This window comes from Carlito syrichta, unplaced genomic scaffold, assembly GCF_000164805.1.
Source record: "Carlito syrichta isolate Samal-C Ts95f unplaced genomic scaffold, Tarsius_syrichta-2.0.1 Scaffold312159, whole genome shotgun sequence".
Taxonomy (NCBI): Eukaryota; Metazoa; Chordata; class Mammalia; order Primates; family Tarsiidae; genus Carlito; species Carlito syrichta.
In genome coordinates, this window is record NW_007256255.1 from 570,969 (window position 1) to 595,237 (window position 24,269).

The 24,269-nt window shown below is 44.5% G+C and overlaps 1 protein-coding gene across 1 annotated transcript in view; it reads left to right on the forward strand.

The window, feature by feature from the left end:
• The window catches only part of GPSM2 (G protein signaling modulator 2), a 53,190-nt gene continuing 28,921 nt past the window's right edge, over window positions 1-24,269 (forward strand). The window contains exons 1-7 of the mRNA XM_008069659.2: window positions 1-16; window positions 8,529-8,832; window positions 19,859-20,080; window positions 20,440-20,575; window positions 21,207-21,349; window positions 22,192-22,315; window positions 22,405-22,520. Coding sequence (XP_008067850.1) covers window positions 8,777-8,832; window positions 19,859-20,080; window positions 20,440-20,575; window positions 21,207-21,349; window positions 22,192-22,315; window positions 22,405-22,520 — 797 coding nt within the window. The 5' untranslated portion in view covers window positions 1-16; window positions 8,529-8,776. The remainder of the gene's footprint in view (window positions 17-8,528; window positions 8,833-19,858; window positions 20,081-20,439; window positions 20,576-21,206; window positions 21,350-22,191; window positions 22,316-22,404; window positions 22,521-24,269) is intronic.

Sequence of the window (24,269 nt, forward strand, 5' to 3'; positions counted from 1 at the left end):
CGCCGGGCCGCGGGAGGTGAGTTCCGTCCGGGAGCGGGGACTCCCGAGGGGAGGGACGGGGGCGCTGCGTGTGGGACGGCTGGGTGCCGCGGTCGGGGGGCGACTTGCTTTGTTCGCCGCGGGCGGAGCGGGGTGGTCCGCGGGGGGCGGGGGCTTGCGGGGCCGCGGGGGAGCTGCCGGGACCAGAGACTCGGGCGGGAGCAGCTCGGCCAGCAGGAGGCTCGGCGGCTCCTTGCTGGAGCGCTTGAACACGGGAGTGAGGCCTGAGAGCCCGGCCCCTGATAGCTTTAGGATAACAAGTGTCCCGGACACGGCGACTTCCGTGTCCCGAGTGCGAGTGACACCTCGCACCCGAGAAGCCCCAGTCCCCAGGGACTTAGAGCCGAGGCAGATTGCAGTCCCCGCTCGCGCGCTTGGCACCAAAGCCAGGCGGTTGATGGCAACTGCGTTGAGCCCATTGAAAGTCGTGGGCTTCGGGGCACCCACCGGTCGATTTCCCATAGAAACTGATCGTGGCTGCAAAAAAAAAAAAAAAGAAAGTTAAAACAATGGTAAGCAGTGTTAAGAAAAACCTTTCTTAAAATCTGAGGCGTGTCTTCCCGTGAAAGGTGGAAATAGCTTTAATTTCCTTGTGTGTTCATGGTACCCAGTGAGATCGTTGTCACTAGGATCGTTTGAACTCTGCTGAAGAACACGAGTAAGGATGGAAATTGGGTTGGCCTTAATGCATAATTTAGCCCCAGCGCGGGATGAGACGAAGTCGGCTCTTGGCTTTCCGGGTCGCGGGGCCGGTGTTGAGCGCCTGGTGCTGGGTGCTGGGAGCGAACATGACCAGCTAGCTGGGTTTTCAAGCTGCCACTCTGGAAGGGCGTGCGGACGATTTCCAGCTGATAGCAGCTAGCGTGGTGACTTCGGATACAGGCCCCTTTTGCCTGGGGTCTCACTGTTCCAGAGCGGCCCTGGTTGATTGTCTGGATGTGAACAGGCAACGTTAAGAAGGGAGGATCACTGTAGTTGGCCTGGGTAGGGATGAGGGGAGGAGGGTTCAGGGATGCGGGGCAGTCTGGTCCCTATCCTCTTTACACCTCTGTGGTGGATGCTCCGGCAAGCTGTTTCTCAGGCTGTCATTTACAGGGTGAGGAGTGGAGCAGTTACAAAGTCACAAGCTGTGTGACACTGTTGCAGCGGCAGCCCTACCAGACCCTGTCTGGTAAGATAAGCAGTTTCCTTGTATTTTCTTCTGTTATGAAGTCAGACATTCAGTGTCACAACTGTGGTTTAATATAAATCTGAGACACGAGGTAGTTTTCCAAATGGCTTTTTCTTAAGCATAAAATATTTCTGAGATTTTGTAATGAATTATCTGGAATTTTTCTGTTTTATTTTAGTAACAGAAATGGGGTCTCACCTTGTTGCCCAGGCTGATCTCAAATGCCTAGCCTCAAATGATCCTGCCATTTTAGCCTCCCAGAGTGCTGGGATTACAGATGCGAGCCACTGCACCTGGCCTCTGGAATTTTAAAATTGAAAACCTGGCAGATTTAGGCTATTCTAAATCTATTATAATAGACATGTTTTATTTTACAGTAATAACAGCTAGTACTGTTGCTACAGTACTGTACTTTATTAGTACTTTTGTTTCAGATCAGAGCCAGGCACGGGGTTAGGTGCTTTGTAAAACATGTCTGCAGTCATCACAACTGATGTTAAATAAGAATCATTATGCCAACACCAACCCTGAGAGATATTTTGTTTTGTTTTATGTTGTGTTGTGTTGTGCAGAAACAGCGTCTCTCTGTGTTGTCCAGCCTGATCTCAAACTCCCGGGCTCAAGTGATCCTCCTGTCTTAGCTTCCCAAAGGGCATGAGTCACCTCGCCTGACCAGCTCCAAGAGTTTAACTCGCTTAAGATCTTATAACTAATAAGTCACTGTGCTGGGATTTAAGCCGTGGCCTGATCCCAAGGCACATGCTGTATTGCATCTGTCTGTTGATCTCTGTCATGTCTCTGAATTCCATTTGTAGGGACATAATTCTACTTCAAAGATGACTGTAGGTGCTGTGTTTTGTCATAGCTAAGCAGAAATAGTTCAGTCTTTTTAGAACTATTGTCTTGCTTCCCAGGCATGAAATCAAAAGTTTCTTGGGCATCTCTTATGTGCACAGCAGTGCCCTGGCTGTTAAGAGATGACAGGAAAATGCTTCCTATTCAGTGGGTGTTTCTGAAGTTTCTGCGGCGTTTTTCTCTTCTCTGTCCCCCATCCCACCTTGCTTGTTGCTGGTTTCTCTTGCTAGCACAGATCCAATTTTGCTATTCCTTTGTATAGAAAACCATGAGGTTCCCCACTGTGTAAATGCAAGGCTGGGTGTGTGGGTTAACCGCCCACGCAGGGCCCCTCACTGTCTGGTGCTGTCCTGCCTTCTCAGCCTTCTCTGCCACCGCCCCTAGCCCTGTGTGCTGGTGCTGGAATTTGGGGCACTCCTACCTCGGTGCTTTTTCTTGACCCGCTTCCTGTGAATGGGATGCCCTTCCTCTCTGCCTGCCAAGAACTACCCATCATCAAGGTGCAGTACAGGTGTCCTTGCTTCCAGAAAGCTTGGCCGGGTCCATGTTAGTTAGGATTCTTCTTCCAATTTTAGCTCATACCATTGCTGAATAGGGACATTTATTCTCCCACAGAATGGTAATTGATAACTTTTGGGAAGAGAAGACGCAGTCACGTTTAATATATTTTCCTATGAAGAAGTCCAGGAAACATTCTAAGGACCCTCTTTAAGCAGTTATAATCCTGTTGTATTTGGAATTTATTTCTGCTTAAAAATGTGTTTGTCATAGCGAGACCTTGTTTCGGCAAAAAATACAAGAATTAACCGGGCATGGTGGTGCGCGCCTAATAGTCCCAGCTACTTGGGAGACTGAGGTGGAAAGATCACTTAAGCTTGGGAGGTCGCTGTGAGCCGTGATCATGCCCCTGCTCTCCAACCTGGGCAACAGAGTGAGGCCAACATTAGTAGTAATAACTGTGCTTACCAAAGAAGCGTATATTTAGTTTAGATGATCTGGCCTGGAAGCAAGAAAAGTAAGTTATATTTATTGTCTGATGAGTGTCTCCAGTTTTTATAAATCTTTGAATGAAAGAAACAGACCAAGTGACTGGCATTCCAGTGGCAGTCAGGAGCAGATGGTTGAGGTCTGTTGAGAGAAGCTGGCATGTCGCTGTCTGCCCCGTTCCCCTCATCACTTTGTCTGCAAACTCTCCTGCCAGTGGCGTGGAGTAGGCCAGAACTTCTTTGCTGAAGGACTGGCCTGTCCTGCCTCCTCTGCCTGCACACCTGGGGCAGCGTCTAGAAGTCCACTCCCTGGCTGCTTAAGGGAGTCTGCCTGTTTTGACCTTCTAATCAGATATTAAAAGCAAGGCAGTAAGAGTTATGTGGTAGTTGATCTTTCTAGGTGTTTTTGTCAGTCTCTGGGATACGGAAAAAGCAGTTGCTGTCTCTCTGTTTCTTTATGATCAGAAGTAAAGAAAATACACACCAAACGATGCTGACTTAATAGCTTTGTTTGTTTGTTTTTTGAGTCGGAGTCTCACTCTGTCTCCTAAGCTGGAGCGCAGTGGCACACTCATGGCCTCGACCTGCTGGGCTCAGATGATCCTTCTGCCTCAGCCTCCAAGTAGCAGGAACCTTAGGCACATACCACACCTGGCTGATTTTTTGATTTATTGTAGAGGCGAGGTCTTGCCAAGTTGCCCGGGCTGGTCCTGAAACCCTGGGCTCAGGTAGTCCTCTTACCTTGACCTCCCAAAGTGCTGGGGTTATAGGCGTGAGTCACTGTGCTTTGTTAATAGAGAGGTTTTGGGAGATCTTATCAGGAGACAGATTCGTTCCTTGCAGATTGTTCCCTTGCAAGTCTTCATGGAGGCTGGTGGCTCAGTTGAAATTCTCAACATCCTTTTAAACCTGTCATTTCCATTCCAGTTCATAGTCTTGTCATTAAATTTTCTTACCTTAATGAATACATTTGAGATTTAGTATTTGTTGCAAGCTTTGCTAGCCTTATGGTACATGCACACATACTGTGTATATGCAATGTCAAGTGTGAAGCGGGCTTGTGGATCCGTGTAGCATGGAGCGTGAGTGAACACATCATGACTCAGTTGGTCAGAGAGTTCTCGCAGCATGAATCATGAATGAAGAGCTATATGCTTGTTCAGTGAATAATCTTAAGATACGAAATGCTACTTAACTGTTATGAATATTGTGTTGTAAGAAGGACTTTCTTGGGTATTCTTCTTTTGAGAATAGTGAGACCATATTATAAATTCTCCTTAGTAAAATAGTGACTAGCATTCTCTCTGCCTTCCTGCTTGTTTTAGTGATTTAAAAAACGGTCCTCAATGCAGTTTTCATGAAGTATTTTGCAACTTTACTTCTTTTTATTCATTTATTTCTTTGTTGATTTGTTAAGCATGTAAATGACTACATGTTTACATTTTAATAGGTATGAAATTAGCATGTTAAAACAATTGGTAAAATTTAGAATTTCATTATGAGCTCACGCTTGAGAAAAATCTTTCATTAAATATACAGTCATCCCTCAGTCTCTGTGGCGCGTTGGCCCCAGGACTCCTTGAGGACATCCATGTCCACAAGTGTTCAAGTCCCTTCTGCAACAGGGTGTCGCGTAACCTGTGCACATCCTGTGTGCCTCCAGTCATCTCCAGGTTACTTCAAGCCCTCATGCTGTGAAAATGCTGTGGAAACAGTTGTTCCACCCTATCTTTAGAGAATATGACAAGGAAAAAAGTCTGTATGTGTTCAGTAAAGACAAAGCCATGCTTTTTTTCCCCAAATATTTTCAGTCCACAGTTAGTTGAATCTACTGTGGGGAGCCAGGGGCATGGAGGCCTCTTATAATTTAATTTAATTCGCAGTTAAATTAATTCTAATCCCTCTCCTTTCCCATTTTACAAATAACCTGGACCTCATAGTGGATCACGGGAAGCCATTTGGTTGCCTGTTTGGTGGTTGTGTAATCTGAATGCACTTTGGAGCTATTGCTATGAATCTCGACTCTAATTCCCTTTAGCAGTGTCTTTTATTAAGGAAAGAAGCAGCACAGTGGAATTCTAAATAAAAGGAAAAGGGAGGATTCGATGTACGAATAGCTGCTTCCTGTCAGGGCACTGTGGCTCAAGCCTATAATCTCAGCACTTGGGAGGCCGAGGTGAGAGGATTGCCTGAGTCCAGGGGTTCGAGACCAGCCTGGGCAACTTGGTAGACCTTGTCTGTATGATAAATTAAAAAAAAAATTAACCAGGCACCTGTAGCTCTGGCTACTTGGAAGGCTGAGGTGGAAGGATCACCAGAGCCCAGCAGGTCGATGCTGGAGTGGTCGTGAGTGTGCCACTGCACTCCAGCCTGGGTGACAGAGTGAGACTCCAACTGAAAAAAAAAAATAAAAGAAACTGCTTCTCAGCCAGCAGTAGTAGCACCTGTCTATAGTCCCAGCTACTTGGGAGGCTGCAGAGGGAAGACCAGGAGTTCAAGGCTGCAGTGTGCTATGATTGCAGTGTGAATAGCCACTCTACTCTAGCGTGGGCAATATAGTGAGATCCCATCTCTAAAACAAAACAAAACAAAACAACAACAACAAAAGATACTGCTTTCTTTCTTGGCCAAGGGAAGGGATAGAGAAATACTATTTTGTGTTTCTTACATGCCAAACTGGTTACTAATATGAAAACCTTGTTTCCTCTGGGAGACTTTGTCAATATCCCCAAGCCTAATTCTCTCTACCTTCCTCTCTCATTTTACTAACCTCTAACTGTACTAAGCTAACAAAGTAGCGGGTGACCTCAGTAATTTAGAGGCGGGTTTACGTTATGGCTGAGATACTTATAAGGCTGTTATGTGGGAGAGGACCCGGGTTGTGTTGCACGTGGTAGCTGAGGGAGAGGCAGGGCGAATGGGTAGGGGTGGAGATTGCCCCACATGCGGGATGGCTTTCTCAGGACTGCTCAGGGGCAGGGCTCACAGATTAGGGCCTTTCTGGGAAGGCTGTTGTGTTGGACCAGCTGCCCGAGGGTTGTTTATAACATGGAGATTCCAGGACTTTATGATTGTGTAGCTATTAATTTATCAATAGGTGTGTGTGTGTATGTACATATACACATACATACACACATATATATGTCTTCACTTAACCTTTTTTTCTTCTTCTTTTCTTTCTTTTATTTTTTTTTAAGTTGGAGTCTCACTCTGTCTCCTAGGCTGGAGTGCAGTGGCACAATCATGGCTCACTACAGTCTCAAACTCCTGGGCTCAAGTGATCCTCCTGCATCAGTTTCCTGAGTAGCTGGTACTGCAGGCGCATGCCACGACACCAGGCTAATTTTTCTATTTTTTGTAGAGACAGGGTCTTGCTATTTTACCCAAGCTGATCTTGACCTCCTGATCTCAAACAATCTTCTGCCTCAGCCTCCAAAATGCTGGGACGACAGGTGTGGGCCACCGTGTCAGCCCCTTGTTTGTCTCTCTTGCTGTTGTCTCATGGGTTTTAGTTTACACTGAATGTGTTGTCGTTTCTGTGGGTCATGTCTGGGCATGGATTCACTTTCATCTATTCCACTTAAGCTTCATGTGCCTCTTCCATCAACTAATTCGTGTATGTAATTCTGGAAAAGGTCTCCGTCTTTCTCACGGAAGATCCTGCCTTTCTTCTCTCTCCTTTTCCTTCTGGCGCTGAAGTTAGATCATTCCAAAGCTTCTTCTATGTCCTTCTTCTCTCTGAACTGCTCTTTGTATTCCTCATCAATCTGTTTCTCATTTGCTCTTTAACAGTATCTGTGCTGCTGCCCAACTAGTATATTGCATTGTTTGTGCCCATTCCTAGGAGTACTGTTTTATTTTATTTTATTATTACTATTTTGAGTTGGAGTCTCACTCTGTCGTCCAGGCTGGAGTGCAGTGGCATGCTCACGGCCATCCCAGTATCAACCTCCTGGGCTCTGGTGATCCTTCTGCCTCAGCCTTCCAAGCAGCTGGAACTATAGGTGCGTGCTACCATGCCAGCTAATTTTTGATTTAATATAGAGACGAGGTCTCACCAAGTTGCCTGGGCTGGTTTCGAACCTGCAGGCTCAGACAATCCACTTGCCTCGGCCTCCCAAAGTGCTGGGATCACAGGCTGAGCCACCGAGCCCGGCCATTGTTTTTTAGAGACAGGGTCTTGCTCTGTCACCCAGGCAGGAGTGCAGTGGAGCAATCAGCTCACATAATAGTACTTCAAATAATAGCAATAAAAAAACTGCAGTCTGAATGCCTGTCAACAGCAGGTTGAAAAATACACATGCCCTGTCGTGGATAGGAGGCATGATAGCAATATGCAGATTGCAGCTCTGCAAGCGACAGTTGAGATGCTCCTTGGAAACATGATGTTGGACAGGACCATGCCAAACACACGACCTATTACTTAGGACTCTGCAGATGGTGGTTGAGTTGTAAAGACCACCAAGGGTCATGAACCAAATTCAGCCGAGAGATAACCTTGAAGGGGAAAGGAGTCAGATGGCCAGGCTGGGTCCCCGGAAGAGGCGACAGGCAGTGGGGTGTGCTTTATCTTAAACTGGGTGGTGCCATACAGATGTTCGCTGTGTCTTTCTTTTTACTACATACATGTTTTCTAAATGTCTTTCATATCTGCGAACATTCATGTAAAACATTTTCGGCCGGGCGCGGTGGCTCACACCTGTAATCCCAGCACTTTGGGAGGCAGAAGCGAGAGGACTGCCTGAGTCCACAGGTTACAAGACCAGCCTGGGCAACATGGCGAGACCTTGTCTCTACAATAAATCAAAAAATTAGCTGGGTGTGGTGGCTCATGTCTGTAGTTCTGGCTACTTCGAAGGCTGAGGCAGAAGGATCGCCTGAGCCCAGCAGGTCAAGACTGCAGTGGCTGTGAGCATGCTACAGCACTACAGCCTGGGTAACAGAGTGAGATGCTGACTCAAAAACAAAAAACAACAACAACGACAAAAAACATTTTAAAGACCTTAAAGAGTTGGTGTAGAATATACTTCAAAAGCAAATGAATACAAATATAACCTAACTGTCAGTGTGATACCTTCTTTGCAGAAATACATTTACAGAGTTTCGAATTGACTGTTCAAATCATTACTGAATTTTCACTTGGTTTGTTAATGGCAGTTTTTAAAAGTTTGAAGTATCAATTTTGCTTTTAGATACTAATATGATGCATACCATTCTATTATTGTTTATAGTAGAAAATACTACGCTCGATTCTTGTATTTCAAACCAGTTTTAAAAATTGAACAAGATGCAGTTCTCAACTCTCGTGCTTTCACATCCTGCATTAGAAGCTCCGTGACGGCTAAGTCTCTGCATCTCCTGTAGCGATTGACATGACCGTGTCCGGAGTTAGCCGGTGATTATGTGTGGCGCAGGGTTACTGCAGGTTATCCTTTGAAACGGGACTTCAAGCCAAGCATCTTATATTCCTTTTGCAGAAACGTTGCTGAACTGCTGCTGAAAGGGCCGAGATGCCAGGATTTGGGACACATTTTGAACCTCTAAGCTGTCTGACATTGACCTCCTTTCATTATTAATAAAGAAGAGCAGGCGCTTAGGGTGTATTAACAGCAACTCATTAATGTACTAACTGGACAATGTTCTGCAAACAGTGCTCCACTGTAAAGGACTGGATGGGCACAGAATAAAACCATTTCATATTCTACTCAGCTTATCATAGGACTCAATGGAGGACAATTTGATAAGCATGAGGGAAGACCATTCTTTTCATGTTCGCTACAGGTAAGACTATTGCTTTCTCAGGGGGTGACTTTGAATATTTATTTTTAAATGTATTTAACTACAACCATTTCAGATGCCAATAGAAGGTATTCAAAATACAGAATACCAGCCACGGTTAGTAGGTCCTGGAGACAGTGTTTGCTTTCAGTGGTTGTAAGTTTTGGTGTCCTTTCTGTACGAAAATGGGAAAACAGACCAATGATATACTACGGTTTGTTTATTAATGTTCTCTGGAAGAGTTTGTGAATAATTATGTTATACTTTATAACCTTTTATGTAATGCAGATATAGAAATGAAATATATTTGAAAATCTTTGGGGCTACAAAATGGATTTTTAAAAGTGTGGTCATCTGAAGGACCTAACTTTTGCATTATGATTTATAAATGATGATCTTTTATAAATGACCTTTTTATTTTTTCAAGTATATTGTTTTGATTCCTTTCTCATTTCCTTTTCTGTATATTTTTTGTTTTATTTTTAAAATTATATTTTATTAGAGATGAGTTCTCACTGTGTTGCCCAGGCTGGTCTTGAACTCCTGTGCTCAAGTATTCCTCCCTTCTCAGTCTTCCAAGTAGTTGAGATGACAGGCTGGGCCACTACTCTCGGTTTTTTCTTTTTCTTATTTTTAAAGAAAATTTTAATTCACAACCGGTATAACTATTTTAAATATGCACATAATCCATATTAATATAAATACAGGATTCATAAAATACAAACGGGCTCTGATCAAAAGAAATTCATTTTCAAGTTTAGCGTTGCTTGACATTTTATGTTGTTTTGCTGATTTAAAAAACCAGGCCACATCTTTACATGAAATGGTAGGTTGGGGATCCCTAGTGCGCTCTTGAAAGCAGGTAGGGCAAGGAAGGGCACATGCACTGGCTCAAGGCTCCTGCAGGGCTTAGAGCCCAGCCTCGGTCGCCAGATGGATGTCGCATTCCAGCTGGAAGGTGCAAGTTGAGGGACAGGTGTCCCCGCCGTTGCTCTGTACCCGCAAGTGTCTTTCAGGGGTACTGCACACTCCTTTGGCAGTACCTTATATACGACCTTGTGCACGTATGTGGGGGCTTCCCCACTGATCCAGATCAGGATCCGAGTCAGACACCCACAGCTGGAAAGGGGTGAACTGGTCAGGAGGGACAGCCTCAGTCCAGCTCAAGGCCACTGTGCTAGGCAGAACAAAGGCAAGGGGCGACCAGGGCTCCCTGAAATCTAGAAATCCGATCCAGGAACTCTGGCTCTTTGATGTGGCTCTCTGGCTCTCTGAATTCTGAAATGTTGGCAGCTAATGCCAATTTTTTTAAAAAAGTGGGTTGAACATTCCAAGTAGAAGAAAAACAGAGGCATGTCAGGGAGACACAACTCTCCAAAAAGCCATTGAGGTGGTGGTGGGGGAGGGACACCCCAGGCTTTCGAGAAAGCTCCTCTCCAGACATAATTTCTCTTACTGTGGGATGCCTGGAGTCAAACCCTCCTGCACCTTGGGGCCCAGAGGACCAAGTGCAAAGTCCCCATCCTGGACCCCGCCCACCTCATTGCCCTCTGCACCCTGACATTGCACTCTCATTCCTGGACCCCACAGGTTCCTCTTCCCCCCAGACTTTGTACTCTTTCCCTACGATGGCCCAGAATGCCATTATCTGTCCTCCCCTCCTGGTGCTGCCTGTTGTAAGCCGGTCTCCCATCCCACTCTCCTGGAGGGTCACCACAGACCCTCCTGTCACACCTTCTCGATGGGCTGCTGAGCGTCACCCACAGACATCAAGCACCCAGTGACTGTCCCCAAAAACACACAGTCCACCCCCATTCATATGCAGACTTCAGCCACCATAAATGAGCTTTTTAAAAGAAATGGGTCTGAAACAAAGTTGAAATAGGTGGGCACTTTCCAAACATGATAAATTAGCAGCCAGTTTAGTGATAAACTATGAATGACATTTCGGAGACAGTTAGGAACAAAGCAAGCATATTCACACTACAGTGATTACATAACATTTATTCTAGAAGTTCTGGTCATTGCACTAAACCATAAAACAAACAAACCTAAATATTGTAATCATTCAGTAAGGTGACTAGAGAATCGATTCTTGTCAAAACTGTTACACGTTAATTAGATGACCATTCAAATTTTATAACAATGAATAGGATTCAGAATCTCTCAATGAGGGTATTTTCTACCATTTTTTAGCTGTCTTAACATTTAGGAAACAGGAGATTTATGGAGTAAATGTGGAGTGAATGGCTCATGTTAGGAAGGTTCCTGCCAATTAAGGTGAGATAGGTAAGATGAGGACATTTCTATTATAAATAAAAGTTTCAAATAAAAGAAAATGGAAGCCACTCAGCATAGTTAGGATGAGCTTTTACTACCAAGGGTGCCAAAAAAATGTATACACATTTTAAGAAAGGAAAAAACTGTATTACAATTGTAATACTCAGTAGGATGAGTACAAGCCACACACTTCTGCAATTGCAAGGGATGCACAAAGTGGTTACCGTTGACATCCAGACACTTCTGATGACAGTGAACTAAAAGTAATACAGAAATAAAGTCTCTGAAAATGTGTCTGCATTTTTTGGGCACCCCCAGTACATTTTGTTTTTTGAGTTGGAGTCTCACTCTGTCGCCCAGACTGGAGTGCAGTGGCCGCTCCCGGCCACCGCAGGCTCCACCTGCTGGGCTCCAGAGATTCTTCCGCCTCGGCCTTCCGAGTAGCCGGAATTACAGGCACGCGCTACCATGCCCGGCTAATTTTTTGATTTATTGTAGAGATGAGGTCTCGCTGCCCAGGTGGATCTCGAACCCACAGGCTCAGGCAATCCACTCACCTCAGCCTCCCAAAGGCGCGGGATTACAGGCTGAGCCACCGAGCCCGGCTACCCCCAGTACATCTAACGCCCTCGTGCTACCTTCAGACTCATGCTTCCAGAAACTCGGATGTTACCTTGGGAACTCTCCTCCCTTCTCACTCTACGCCCAGTGTGAGGTATGGCCAGTTCCATCTCCTGAGTGTTCTCTGATCCAGCCACTCACCTCATCTTCCTTGGTACAGTTCAGATCCCGAGGTCTCCCTCCACTCTCCATTCTTATCCTCTTGGAATCCATCTTTTTAATTTGCTTGATCTAAAAGCACAGAACTGACCATGCGGCCTCTCTGCCTAACACTGATGCTGGCTTGTTGTCACCAGCAGGGCAGAGCCGTGAGCTGTGGGCACTGGGTCATCCACGATCTGGCTTCCGCCTTGTCCTTGGACCTCACCTCCTGCCATCATCCTCCGCTTTGCCCTTTGAGCTCTGGCTCCCAGTATGTGTCATGTTGCTTCATACCTCAGTGCCTTTGCTCGGCTGCACCCTGTGAATTCCCTTCCCACTCTCTTTGTTTGGCTAATTCTAGTCAATGTCGATGATTTAGCTCAGAGGTGATCTCATGGAAGCCATTTCTAAACTCCATGGTTTGGCTCCATGCCTCCCTGTGTTCAGATCAAATCCGCGACTGTCTCAGCACCACTATATTAAAATTCGACGAACCTACGTTTGTGGGTGTCTCTTCCTCCTCGCCTGTCCCCATGACCATTAGCTCCTGGGGCAACCGCAGTGCTTAGCATGTTGTCTGGCACATACTCTTGTGTCTACAGAGCGTCATTGGACATAGCCATCACATGGACCAATGGAGATGTTTCCCTGTCTTGCTGAACATTCCGAAGAATGGTGGGCCTAACACCGTAAGAATTGAGGACAAGGGGGCTTGGGTTGTCCCTCTGCCTCTAGGAAGACCTTTTTCCACAATGCAGCACAGGGCAAACGTGGTTGCATATTGCTGTAGGACTTCACCAAGGGAAGCTTAAAGTCTGTGACTGTCTTTGGTTAGACTATCCCAAACACATCCCTGGCTTTCTCGGTGCTGTCACATCGGCCTTCTGTGTATTGACTGGATTGGCATGTCATGGGGGCCATGGTTCGAACCTTTTGTGTTAGGTTACAGCTGGTATAAGCTACTCCTCTACTTTAGTGAATATTTAGCATGGCATGTTTCATCCATCTGGGTCGTTCATCATGGAGGCCCCATCCTTCCTGGAGGAGTGTCTGTGGCACAGTACATTTGTGATTTTGAAGTGGAATGTTTCTTTCGATACTAAGGCACCTCCCAAAGGACATCAGAATGCTTTAGGAAATATTTTGCACCTATTTCAGAAGGTGGAGACCGATAGCAAAATGGGGTTTGTTTCTAAGCTTTTAAAAACTTACATGAGGCCAGACTCGGTGGCTCAGCCTGTAATCCCAGTGCTTTGAGAGGCCAAGGTGAACGGATTGCCTGAACCCGCGGGTTTGAGACCCGCCTGGGCAACTTGGCAAGACCTCATCTCTACAATAAATCAAAAAATCAGCTGGGCATGGTAGCACACACCTATAGTTCCAGCTACTTGGAGAGCTGAGGCGGAAGGATCGCCAGAGCCCAGCAGGCGAGGCTGTGGTGGCCAGGAGCGGCCACTGCACTCTAGTCTGGGCGACAGAGTGAGACTCCAACTCAAAAAAAAAAAAAAAATTACATGATTGATTTTAAGGAATTGCCATTCTTTTTTTTTAGGTGTGATAATGGGAACATATATTTTTGAAAAATCATGCTTTCTGGAATGTATTTTAGAATAATCTGGGGTTGGGAGTGAGGGTGGGTGTAGAGATGAAGCATGTTGATACTGACATGTCATGTATGGGTGATTACTAAAGCTGATGGGGATACATCGGGTTCACACACTCACTTCTGTAGCTTTGTGTTTCTTTGGGAAATGTTCGTCTCCATACTTGTTACTCTAAATAATAAACACTTCAATGCTTTCAGATTGTAAAAGTTAGACTGTTGCACACAAGCTGTAAAGGAGTACAGTTTTGGTGCTGAATTCTTAGATTCTGCTAGATCAGTGTGGTTGTTAGTCATATGCTTTTCTGGAGGTGCCATGGGTTGTGGAAGGAGACTGGATTTGGAGACAGAGACAGTGTCACGTCTCAGCTCTGCCATCGCACAACCTGAAGCAGGTTCCTTCTTCACCCATGTGTCAGTTTCCCCTTCTGTGTTCATACCTATCTCAGAGGGTTATTTTAAGATTTAAATTTGATAGAAGGTTCAAATCATTTTTTTTTTTTGAGTTAGAGTCTCCCCCTGTCACCCAGGCTAGAGTGCAGTGGCATGCTCACAGCTACCCCAGCGTTGACCTACTGGGCTCATGTGGTCCTTCCACATCAGTCTTCCAAATAGCCAGAACTACAGGCGTGTGCTACTATGCCCGGCTGATTTTTTATTTGTTGTAGAGACAAGTCTCACCAAGTTGCCCAGGCTGGACTCGAACCCGTGGGCTCAGGCAATTCACTCGCCTTGGCCTCCCAAAGTGCTGGGATTATAGGCTGAGCCACCGAGCCCACCTTCAAACCATTTTTGTTTTTTTTTTTTTGAGTTGGAGTCTCACTCTGTCACTCAGACTGGAGTGCAGTGGCCGCTCCTGGCCACCGCAGCCTCCACCTGCTGGGCTCCGGCGATCCTTCCAAGTAGCCGGAATTACAGGCGTGAGCTCCCACGCCCGGCTGATTTTTTGATTTAGTGTAGAGATGAGGTCTCGCTGCCCAGGCGGGTTTCGAACCCGCGGGCTCAGGCAATCCACTCACCTCAGCCTCCCAAAGGTGCAGGATTACAGGCTGAGCCACCGAGCCCGGCCCTCAAATCATTTTTAAAGCTAGTCACCATATACAGGTTCTCAAGACAATTCTGCTCTACTTTTCCTTTAACAAAATAAACTAGAACAGCTAGATATATGTGATAAATTGAATGGATGATTTTTTTTTTTCTTTTTTTTTTTGAGATGAGGTCTTGGTATGTTGCCCAAACTGGTCTCAAGCCATCCTCTCACCTCAGCCTCCCAAAGAGCTGGGATAACAGAGTGAGCCACCATGTCCAACTGGAAGTTGTTTACTGGGGCTAGGGCCTGGTGATGGCAGGAGTCCATGCCTAATGAGAGCACATGGAAGGTGCAGCCAGGGCTTGTGAAAGGGACTTCCACAGGCACAGAAGGCAGAGGGCATGGTGGCGGCCACGGGGAGCACTCTTGCCTTGGCCCTGACGTTCTGGACCCCATCATTTATTCTAAATAGTGTGTGAGCCCATTGGACGCAGTGGCTTACACCTGTAATCCTAGCACTTTGGGAGGCAAAGGCCAGAGGATTGCCTGAGTCCAGGGGTTTGAAACCAGCTTGGACAACTTGGTGAGACCTTGTCTCTACAATAAATAAAAAAATTAGCTAGGTGTGGTGGCGCACACTTGTGATTCCAGCTACTTGGAAGGCTGAAGTGGAAAGATCACCTGAGCCCAATAGGTCAAGGCTGCAGTGGCTGTGAGCATGCCACTGCCCTCCAGCCTGGGCGATAGAGCGAGACTCTGACTCAAAAAGAAAAAAAAAAAAAAAAATCACATGTGAATCCTCTGAAGGGAGAGTCAGAGTTGGACATAAGCAGTGTTAGCAAATCATTAGAATGATGGAGCCGCAAGGTGTCCATCCTTTTTCGCGGTCACTGATGACGAACACGAAAAAGCAGAATTGAGGCATAGAGGATAGGAGTCAAGTTCAAAATCTAGGGTGGAAGAAAAGTAAAAGTAGTAATAAAAATCATTTTTTAAATGTAAAGGAAATTGAAAGGACATGAATTTTTGCAGGAAATAAGGAATTACAGCTAGAATGCTCACTTTATTGTTAGCAAAAGTGAGATCATTCAGTTAAGGATAGTAGTGCTGTGTTTATTTACAGATGTTAAAAAGACACTTTCTTTGATTGTGCATATATCTAAGTAGACAGGCTATTAGGCAGAATAAAAGAAACTTTGCATTTTATGGAGAGATATTTTCCTGGTTTGTCTTTGACATCTGGGTATGTTCTTTGTTTCACTGGTAAACAAGTGAAGTAATCCTATTCTCTCACAGAGGCAGAGAGGATATGAAATTACTTTCTCTGTTACTATTTAATGATCTTCTAAAAAATGTATAAACCAACCTGTCCTATTTTACAATTACATATATTTGGTTGAGATATTGGAGATTTTGCCAGAATATTGACTTTTTCTACCAAAATATGCCAGAGCCATAATATATCTCGGAATTAATAAATTAGAGAGTTTTGGACTTTATTTCAGGCATGAATTACTGAGATCACTTTTCTAAAGGAGTTTCTGCTGTGGGGCATTCTCACTCCGTGAGTTTCAAGGACAGCCGTATAACCAGTAGGGTTCCAGTCTGCTGTTATTGTTTCTAATGACAATGATATAGAAGGCCCTTTTATGAATATGTCACATTTATGACACCATTCAAGTCTACAGCTGAGTTTTGTTAGGTGCCACTCATTTGGATTGATGGTTCTAACTTAATGTTGTGTGCGTTTAAGTCCAGAAAGTGAATCATTGTGGCAAAGATTTTATTGAAGACACTTCTCTGCTTTATACGGATACAGGCAAACCCTTATCAGCTTCCTAGTTTTCAGTGTTGTGCACAGAGGAGCCAGTTCTGCCTTGTCCCTGATTTCCCTGCCAGCAGCCCACTTATCCTTGTCGACGGCGCTGCCTTCTGTGACTGTTTCCCTCCCCTCCCCTCAGAGAACTCACATGCTGTCATTAGGATTTCCTTGGGTGGAGGCATGTCATTTTTTTAACCAATACTCTGTTGATGGACACTTAATTTGCTTGTGGTTTTTTGTTGCTGTGAATATTCTTTCATATCTATCTTCTTGTATTTGTGTACATATAGTCATAAGATCAATTCCTAGCAGTGAAAATGCTTAATGTATAAATTTTTATATAATTAGAATGCTTACATTAAAAAAATTTAAATAGGGAAAGTATATTTTATATATAAAAATAATTTCCATGGGCAACCCCTTTGGGCCCCTCCCACTGTGGGAGCTTTTCTGTCCTCTCAATAAATCCTGCTCTCTCACTTAAAAAATAAAATAAAATAAAAATAAATAAATAAATATATTTCCCAGTTTTTTCCTAGAATAACTCTTAGAAGTTCATTGGTTTCAGTTTTTAGACAAATAAAGACAACTAGTTGAGGTACCTCATCTGGACTCAGGCAGTCCTCTCACCTCAGCCTCCAAAAGTGCTGGGATTACAGGCTTGAACCACTGCGCCCGGCCTTATTTTTTCCATCATGTCTTTTGGTCTATACAGTTTCAGGTTTCCTTAGAGCCATCTAGCAAAAGAAATGCTTTAATAAAATGAAATTTTTACATATTAATCTTTTGCTGTCTTATTTCTCTTTACACACAGAATATGACAATAACCTCACAAAATCTTAAACAGAAATGCTCTTAATTTTTTCTTTTATGAGATACCTCCTTTTCAAAGTACAGTTCTAAAGGGTAATTTTCGTTTGTGAAAGACAAAATAGGCTTTATTGTGAAATGGTCTATCAAGAATATAAAGTCAGAAATTTAAGGTTCTCATATAACTGATTTTCCTTCCATGTTCTTGACCCTCCGTGTCTCATTGGCTTGGGCTTTGGTGAAGCAAAATGTTCAGGAGAGGTTTACTTGGATTACTTTGCAAAGACCCCTAAAGTAAAGGGAGGGTCACAGTCTGCCTGTGAGCAAGCAGTAGCCATTGGCTAAATCACTCAAATGTTAAAAAAAAAAAGATACCTGGATATAAAACTTGAGAATTGCCTATTAGCACTGACTACATCAGCCTGCTTGTTCTGAACCAGAAGCGTACCTTCAGCCTTTGCAGCTGGCTCTGTTCTTCTTAGTCCAGACTTTTCTTTTGGCTTAATCAGATTTATCTTCCCTTTACAATCCCATTTTAATGTATGGCTCTAAGGAAACTTGAAACTGTACACACCAAAAGACACGATGGAAAAAACGTGGCCGGGAGCAGTGGCTCAAGCCTGTAATCCCAGCACTTTGGGAGGCCGAGGTGAGAGGATTGCCTGAGCCCAGGGGTTCAAGACCAGCCTGGGCAACCGCATCTCTACAATTAAAACAAAAAAACAAAAAGCATTAGCCAGGCGTGGTAATGTGCGCCTATCCAGCTACGTGGAAGGCTGAGGTGGAAGGATCGCCCAGCAGGTCGAGACTGTGGTGGCCGTGAGCGTGCCACTATACTCCAGCCTGGGTGACAAGGTGAGACTCAAAAAAAGAAAAAAAGAAACATGCTTATTGACCTGCTACTAGATACACAAAGTATAATCCTGTTTGAATGGCATTAGGGTAAGTGGTGGTTTCATTTGCATTTCCTATAAAAGCAGTGATTCTGAATCCCAGCTTGGACACTGGAATTACCCGGGGGCCTTAAGAAAATACAGATGACCAGAGCTCACCCCGGAGAGCGGGGATCAGCACTGACAGTTTTAGAAAGCGCTTGCTATGTGCTCTTTTGCTGTATGCCAGCACTCAGGACACTGCTCTGCTAGCATGGCTCAGACTAATTCGAGTAACTTAGCACTGATCCCAAAATTCAAATGTTTGATGAGCTAAGTTAGAGTTTTCCAAAGGGTGATATGTATGCCACTGGTGGTACATGAGGTCATTTTACTCACTTTTAAATTGTAATAATTACATATTTGTTTAATATGTATCAGAAAATAAATGTGAGTATCATATCAAAGTCATAGTTTTATGGATACTGATTTGTGTGAAACTAGATATTTTCTTTTTCTTTCTTTTTTTTTTTTGAGTTGGAGTCTCACTCCATCGCCCAGGCTGGAGTGCAGTGACACGCTCACGGCCACCCCAGCATCGACCTGCTGAGCTCTGGCAATCCTTCCGCCTCAGCCTTCCAAGTGGCCGGATCTATAGGCACGTGCTACCACGTCCAGCTAATTTTTTATTTGTTGTAGAGACGCAGTCTCGCCAAGTTGCCCGGGCTGGTCTTGAACCCGCAGGCTCAGGCAGTCCACTCGCCTTGGCCTCCCAAAGTGCTGGGGTTACAGGCTGAGCCACCGAGCCTAGCCAGATTTTTTCTTTAATGACAAGTTAAAGATGGTGTGGCAGTTTAAAGGAAATCGCCGAATTCTAGAAAGACATTAAGTGACTGGTTAGTACATAGACATGGTAGAAACCACGAAGATGCTGAAAATACACAGGCAGCTTGGTGGGGCACTCCTGAAGCCAAGGGTTGGCTTAGGATTTGAACCCCAAGCATCAGTTTTGTTGTGTTCTCCCAGATAGATTCACACTGACTTAATTCTTCTGGCTTTTTCAATTCAGGGCAGACTTTGGGAATCAGAATTTTCTGCAGATCTTACAGTTTCTTGACACTCAGTTCTCTTGTGGAAATGTGCCTATAGAACAAGATATTTTGCTCCTCTAATTTTCAAGTGTATAGCAGGTCATGTGGTAGTGAGAGAGAGGGAGACAGACATAGGAGAGAGAGAGAGAGAGAGAGAATTAAAACGAAACAGATCAAGAAAAGTGGGTGGGTGGATGGTGGGATGGTACACATTTCCAAGATTGTAAAGTGCTCTTGCTTCTCCCACCTAGATAAAGAGGTCAGCGAAGTCGACATTTTGAAATTCGAGGCCGAGTATTCTAAAGTGTGTCACGTATTTGTAATAGCCTTCTGGATAGAGAACAGTATTGATAGTGACAGGCCCTCACGTTCCCAGGAGCTGCTTATTTTCCCCTAAGTCTCAGGAAGTCCGCAGGTCTGCCACAACTTAGAATAACTTGGGAAATGCTGCTTGAAGTTCTTTCCCTACTAAAGTGGGTTGCCCTGGATTGTTCAGTTAAAATGAGCTCCACGTAAAGATATCTATCCTATATAACTGACCTCTAAGGAAGCTCAGAGAAATTTGAATAGGCCCCTTGCCTCTTGCTACAAATAACTGTCCACTGTTGTATCAAGAATGTATCTATCCTTCAATTAGAGGCAGCTGTCTTGAGCAAGAGTGGCCACATAATCTGCATTTAAATTGTGTTACTGGGAGTGAAGAACGCCTTATGCCGTTGTAATGTCACCCTGCAAATGTCTGTCTTGTATAATCCGTAGGATGGAAGCTTCCTGCCTCGAACTGGCCTTGGAAGGGGAGCGTCTGTGTAAGTCGGGAGACTGTCGTGCTGGCGTGTCATTCTTTGAAGCCGCAGTTCAAGTTGGGACTGAAGACTTGAAAACGCTCAGTGCTATTTACAGCCAGCTGGGCAACGCTTACTTCTATTTGCACGATTATGCCAAAGCATTAGAATACCACCATCATGATTTAACCCTTGCAAGGTAATTCGTTAAGCTTTTTAAGACTCTTCCTCCCAAACTAGCCGTTACTTTAAAAAGGTATTTGTATTCAGTTAAAACTAGCGTAATATATCTAATGAGTTCTAGTTCAGTGGCATCACTTTTTAAAACGGATCTGAACACAGTTAATGAATGAATAGCAATCAAATAACCCCAGAGTTTAATTAAGTGAATGGAAACTAATTGAACTTAAATACAGAAACGTAAGTTGTCAACTTTTACTTAAAGTAGGTTTCAAGGCTAGTGGGGCTTTCTAACCGTAAGCATGTCAGTGTGTCCCCTGGGAAAACTGTTCTCTGGCTACTTTCTATTTCAACACCATTTGATTTTTTTTTTTTCAGGACCATTGGAGACCAGCTGGGGGAAGCCAAAGCCAGTGGTAATCTGGGAAACACCTTAAAAGTTCTTGGGAATTTTGATGAAGCAGTAGTTTGTTGTCAGCGACACCTGGATATTTCCAGAGAGCTCAATGACAAGGTAGTATGGAGGCATTAGATGGTAGGCCAACTGTTTTCATTGAACTGCTTTGTATTTTAATATTTAATTATCCTGTAATTAATCTAAAAATTAATACCAAAAGAGAAGCCAAGCATGGTGGCTCACACCTGTAATCTCAGCACTCTGGAAGGCTGAGGCAGAAGGATCACTTGAGCCCAGGAGTTTGAACCTGGGCAAGATAGTGAGACTTTATCGCTGCCAAAAAATGTGCCTGTAGTGCCAGCAACACAGGAGGCTGAGATGGGAGGATCGCCTGAGCCCAGGAGGTCGAGGCCGCAGTGAACTGTGATTGTGCCACTGCACTCTGGCTTGGGTGACAGACAGAGTGAGACCTGACTCAAAAACAAAACAAAAAACCAAAAAGGAAAATATTCATAGACAAAGACAGGTAAAAGAGAAAACATAATAAAAATTTTCGATAGAGAAAATGACAGAGAGAGTGAGAGGTCCTTCTTTCAAAAGTAACCGTCTGTTTGGTTCCATACGGATGGCCAATGTAAACACTTCTTTCCCTTGACTAGACTATTAAGGCTATTACAAATATGTGATAGACTTTAGAATACCCGGCCTCGAATTTCAAAATGTCGGCTTCACTGACCTCTTTATCTAGGTGGGAGAAGCAAGAGCACTTTACAATCTTGGAAATGTGTTCCATGCCAAAGGGAAAAGTTTTGGCTGCCCAGGTCCCCAGGATGTGGGGGAATTTCCAGAAGAAGTGCGGGATGCTCTGCAGGCGGCCGTGGATTTTTACGAGTGAGTAGGGGCCACGCCCTCGGGCTTGCCTGAGCCGCACTGGTCTACGGTGTGTTCTTTAGTCAGCAGTGAGTTTCAAACATCTTGAAATTAGTGGCTTAGCAAAATAAGCCAGCAGTCCAGTTGCTTGCTCAGTTGTCTGTGTTAGTGGTCTGCAGCTCTCATTTAAACTGCAGACCAGTGCCACTTAGTGGCAGAACCGAAAAATAGCAATGGTTAGTCTAAGTGACTTAGAGTCAATTTAGTCTTTTACTAAGAGAATTTGGTAGAACTTCTCAGCTGTGGAGGTTTCAAGACTAACTCTCTCCCTGACTCTGAGCAGAAACCTACCTGAATGGTTCAATAAAGTGTTGCTAGCTCTTTCTATAATTGCCCTCCATTGTGGATGTATCTTTAAAATACTGCATTATATGGATGGCTCTAAGCATCTTTACACTTTTTTTCAGATTAAAAAGAATTGGAGATTAAAAAGAGCCAAGTGTAGTGGCTCACACCTGTAATCAGCACTTTGGGAGGCAAAGGCAGGAGGATTGCTTGAGCCCAGGAGTTCAAGACCATCCTGGGAAACATAGTGAGACCTTGTCTCTACAAGAAATAAAAAAAATTAGCCAGGCATAGTGGTGCATGTCTGTAGTCCCAGCCACTCAGGAGGCTGAGGCAGGAGGATTGCCTGAACCCAGGAGATAAGGCTGCAGTGAGCTGTGATCATGCCGCTGCACTCCACCCTGGGCAACAGAGTGACTCAAAAAAAAAAAAAAAGAAAAAAGAATTAGATCTGTAGATCAAATAAATAAATAATTTTTTCCAGACATAGCTTTTCATTACTTTTTGTGATCATTCAGGGAAAACCTGTCACTAGTGACTGCTTTGGGTGACCGAGCAGCCCAAGGACGAGCCTTCGGAAATCTTGGAAACACACATTACCTGCTGGGCAACTTCCGGGATGCAGTCATCGCTCATGAGCAGGTGCGGTGAGGGACCCGTCACCAGACAGTTCCCTCCAATTGGTCTCCAGTTGTACTGTAGCTGCATCTCATTTAAATTCTCTGTTTCAGCGTCTCCTGATTGCAAAAGAATTTGGAGATAAAGCAGCTGAGAGAAGAGCCTACAGCAACCTTGGCAATGCATATATATTTCTTGGCGAATTTGAAACTGCCTCTGAATACTACAAGTCAGTGTCCTGCTTCTGCAGATGACTGTGACGTGTATAGTTCTGTAACCCCTGTGCTTTGGGTTTAAAACCTTGTTGCTGCACACTAGCTTCCAAGCCTCAGTTGGGCTTCCAAGCTTCAGTTTCCTCACATGCAATGGAAGATGGCAGCACCTTGCTTTTTGGGTTGTTGTGAGGATGGAATGAGATCACATCTTAAACACTTAGCACAGTACCTGGCACGCGGTGTCCAATCCATGTTATTGTAGCTAAGACTCAATAGCAGCAGTTATGACCCCCTTATATTATCAGCTCTTCTCGTTAAAACTAATTGCTTTCCAGTGAGACTCTAAACTGTTAGTCTTTTAAACCTGTGTAGGATGGGTGGGGTGTATATGCCTTATTTCACCCAATTACGGGCTAGAAAGAAGGTCAGAAGAAGGCCCCGTGGCCACAATACGGGCAGTCTCTGTCAGCGATGCTGAATCTCCCTGCCATCCTGCCCGCCCACCCTCCTATGAGCAGTCCTTCCCCTCCTTCCCACCCTGACACCATGGAGACTGAGGCCCCCCTCACTCCCCTGAGAAGGTGGCGAGTGCGGCTTTGTCTGTGGAGGGTCTCCTAGCCCGTCAGCAAGTTCGAAACACAGATGACGGTGCAGTGTAGATGGCTTCCAGGCCTGGGCTGTGCCCTCTCGATTGGGACTTCCCCAGCAGTGGGGACTGAAGACGCCTGTGGACCTCAGGCAGAGGTCGGCTGGCCTGAACCAAGGACACAGCGATCGATTTGCATTTTATTGTTAAGGAATCTAGTATGTGGGGGGTGCATTCTGGATGGTCTCTCACCTTTTGAAAAGGTGAGATTGTCTTTAGTTTAAAAAATTTTGCTTTAAACATTGATAGTTTCAGTATTTGTCAGTTGGTTAGTCAGATATGAAATATATTTTATCCAAATGTATCACTATGAGAGGATTATGTATTTAGTAATGCAAATATATAAGATATATAAATATAAATAATATTATATTCTGCTGCCTTTAACTCTAGCTTAGAGCCTAACAACCTGTACTTTCTCCATAACTTTTCTACAAAATAAAATATAAAAATATATATAAAAGTTTTACATTTTAGAGCCAGAGGATTTGGAAAAGTTGCAATTATTAAATGGCATACCTATATTAAATACTGAAAGGTTCTATCATTAAGTGGATGGTGGCTATTTGGCAAGAAGCATAAGTCTATAGTAATGAAACTTACTTTTTCTTTTTTTTGAGTTAGAGTCTCACTCTGTCACCCAGGCTGGAGTGCAATGACCCACTCACGGCCACTCACAGCCTTGACTTGCTAGGTTCAGGCTATCCTTCCACCTCAGCTTTCCAAGTAGTTTGAACTACAGGCATGCACCACCATGCTCTGCTAATTTTTTTATTTATTGTAGAGATGAGGTCACACCAAGTTGCCCAGGCTGATCTTGAACCCCTGGGCTCAGGCCATCCTCTCGCCTCCGCCTCCCAAAGTGCTGGGATTACAGGCATGAGCCACCATGCCCTGATGAAACTTACTTTGTCTTTCCCAATAAGCAGGCTAGAGCTCAAAGCTTTATACAGATTCCAAATTATTGGGGGGCCAGTTGCAGTGGTTCATGCCTATAATTTTGGGAGGCTGAGACAGGAGGATCACTTGAGGCCAGGAGTTTGAGATCAGCCTGGACAGAATATTAAAAAAAAAAAAATTAGCCAGGTGTGGTGGTGTGCACATGTAGTCCCAGTTG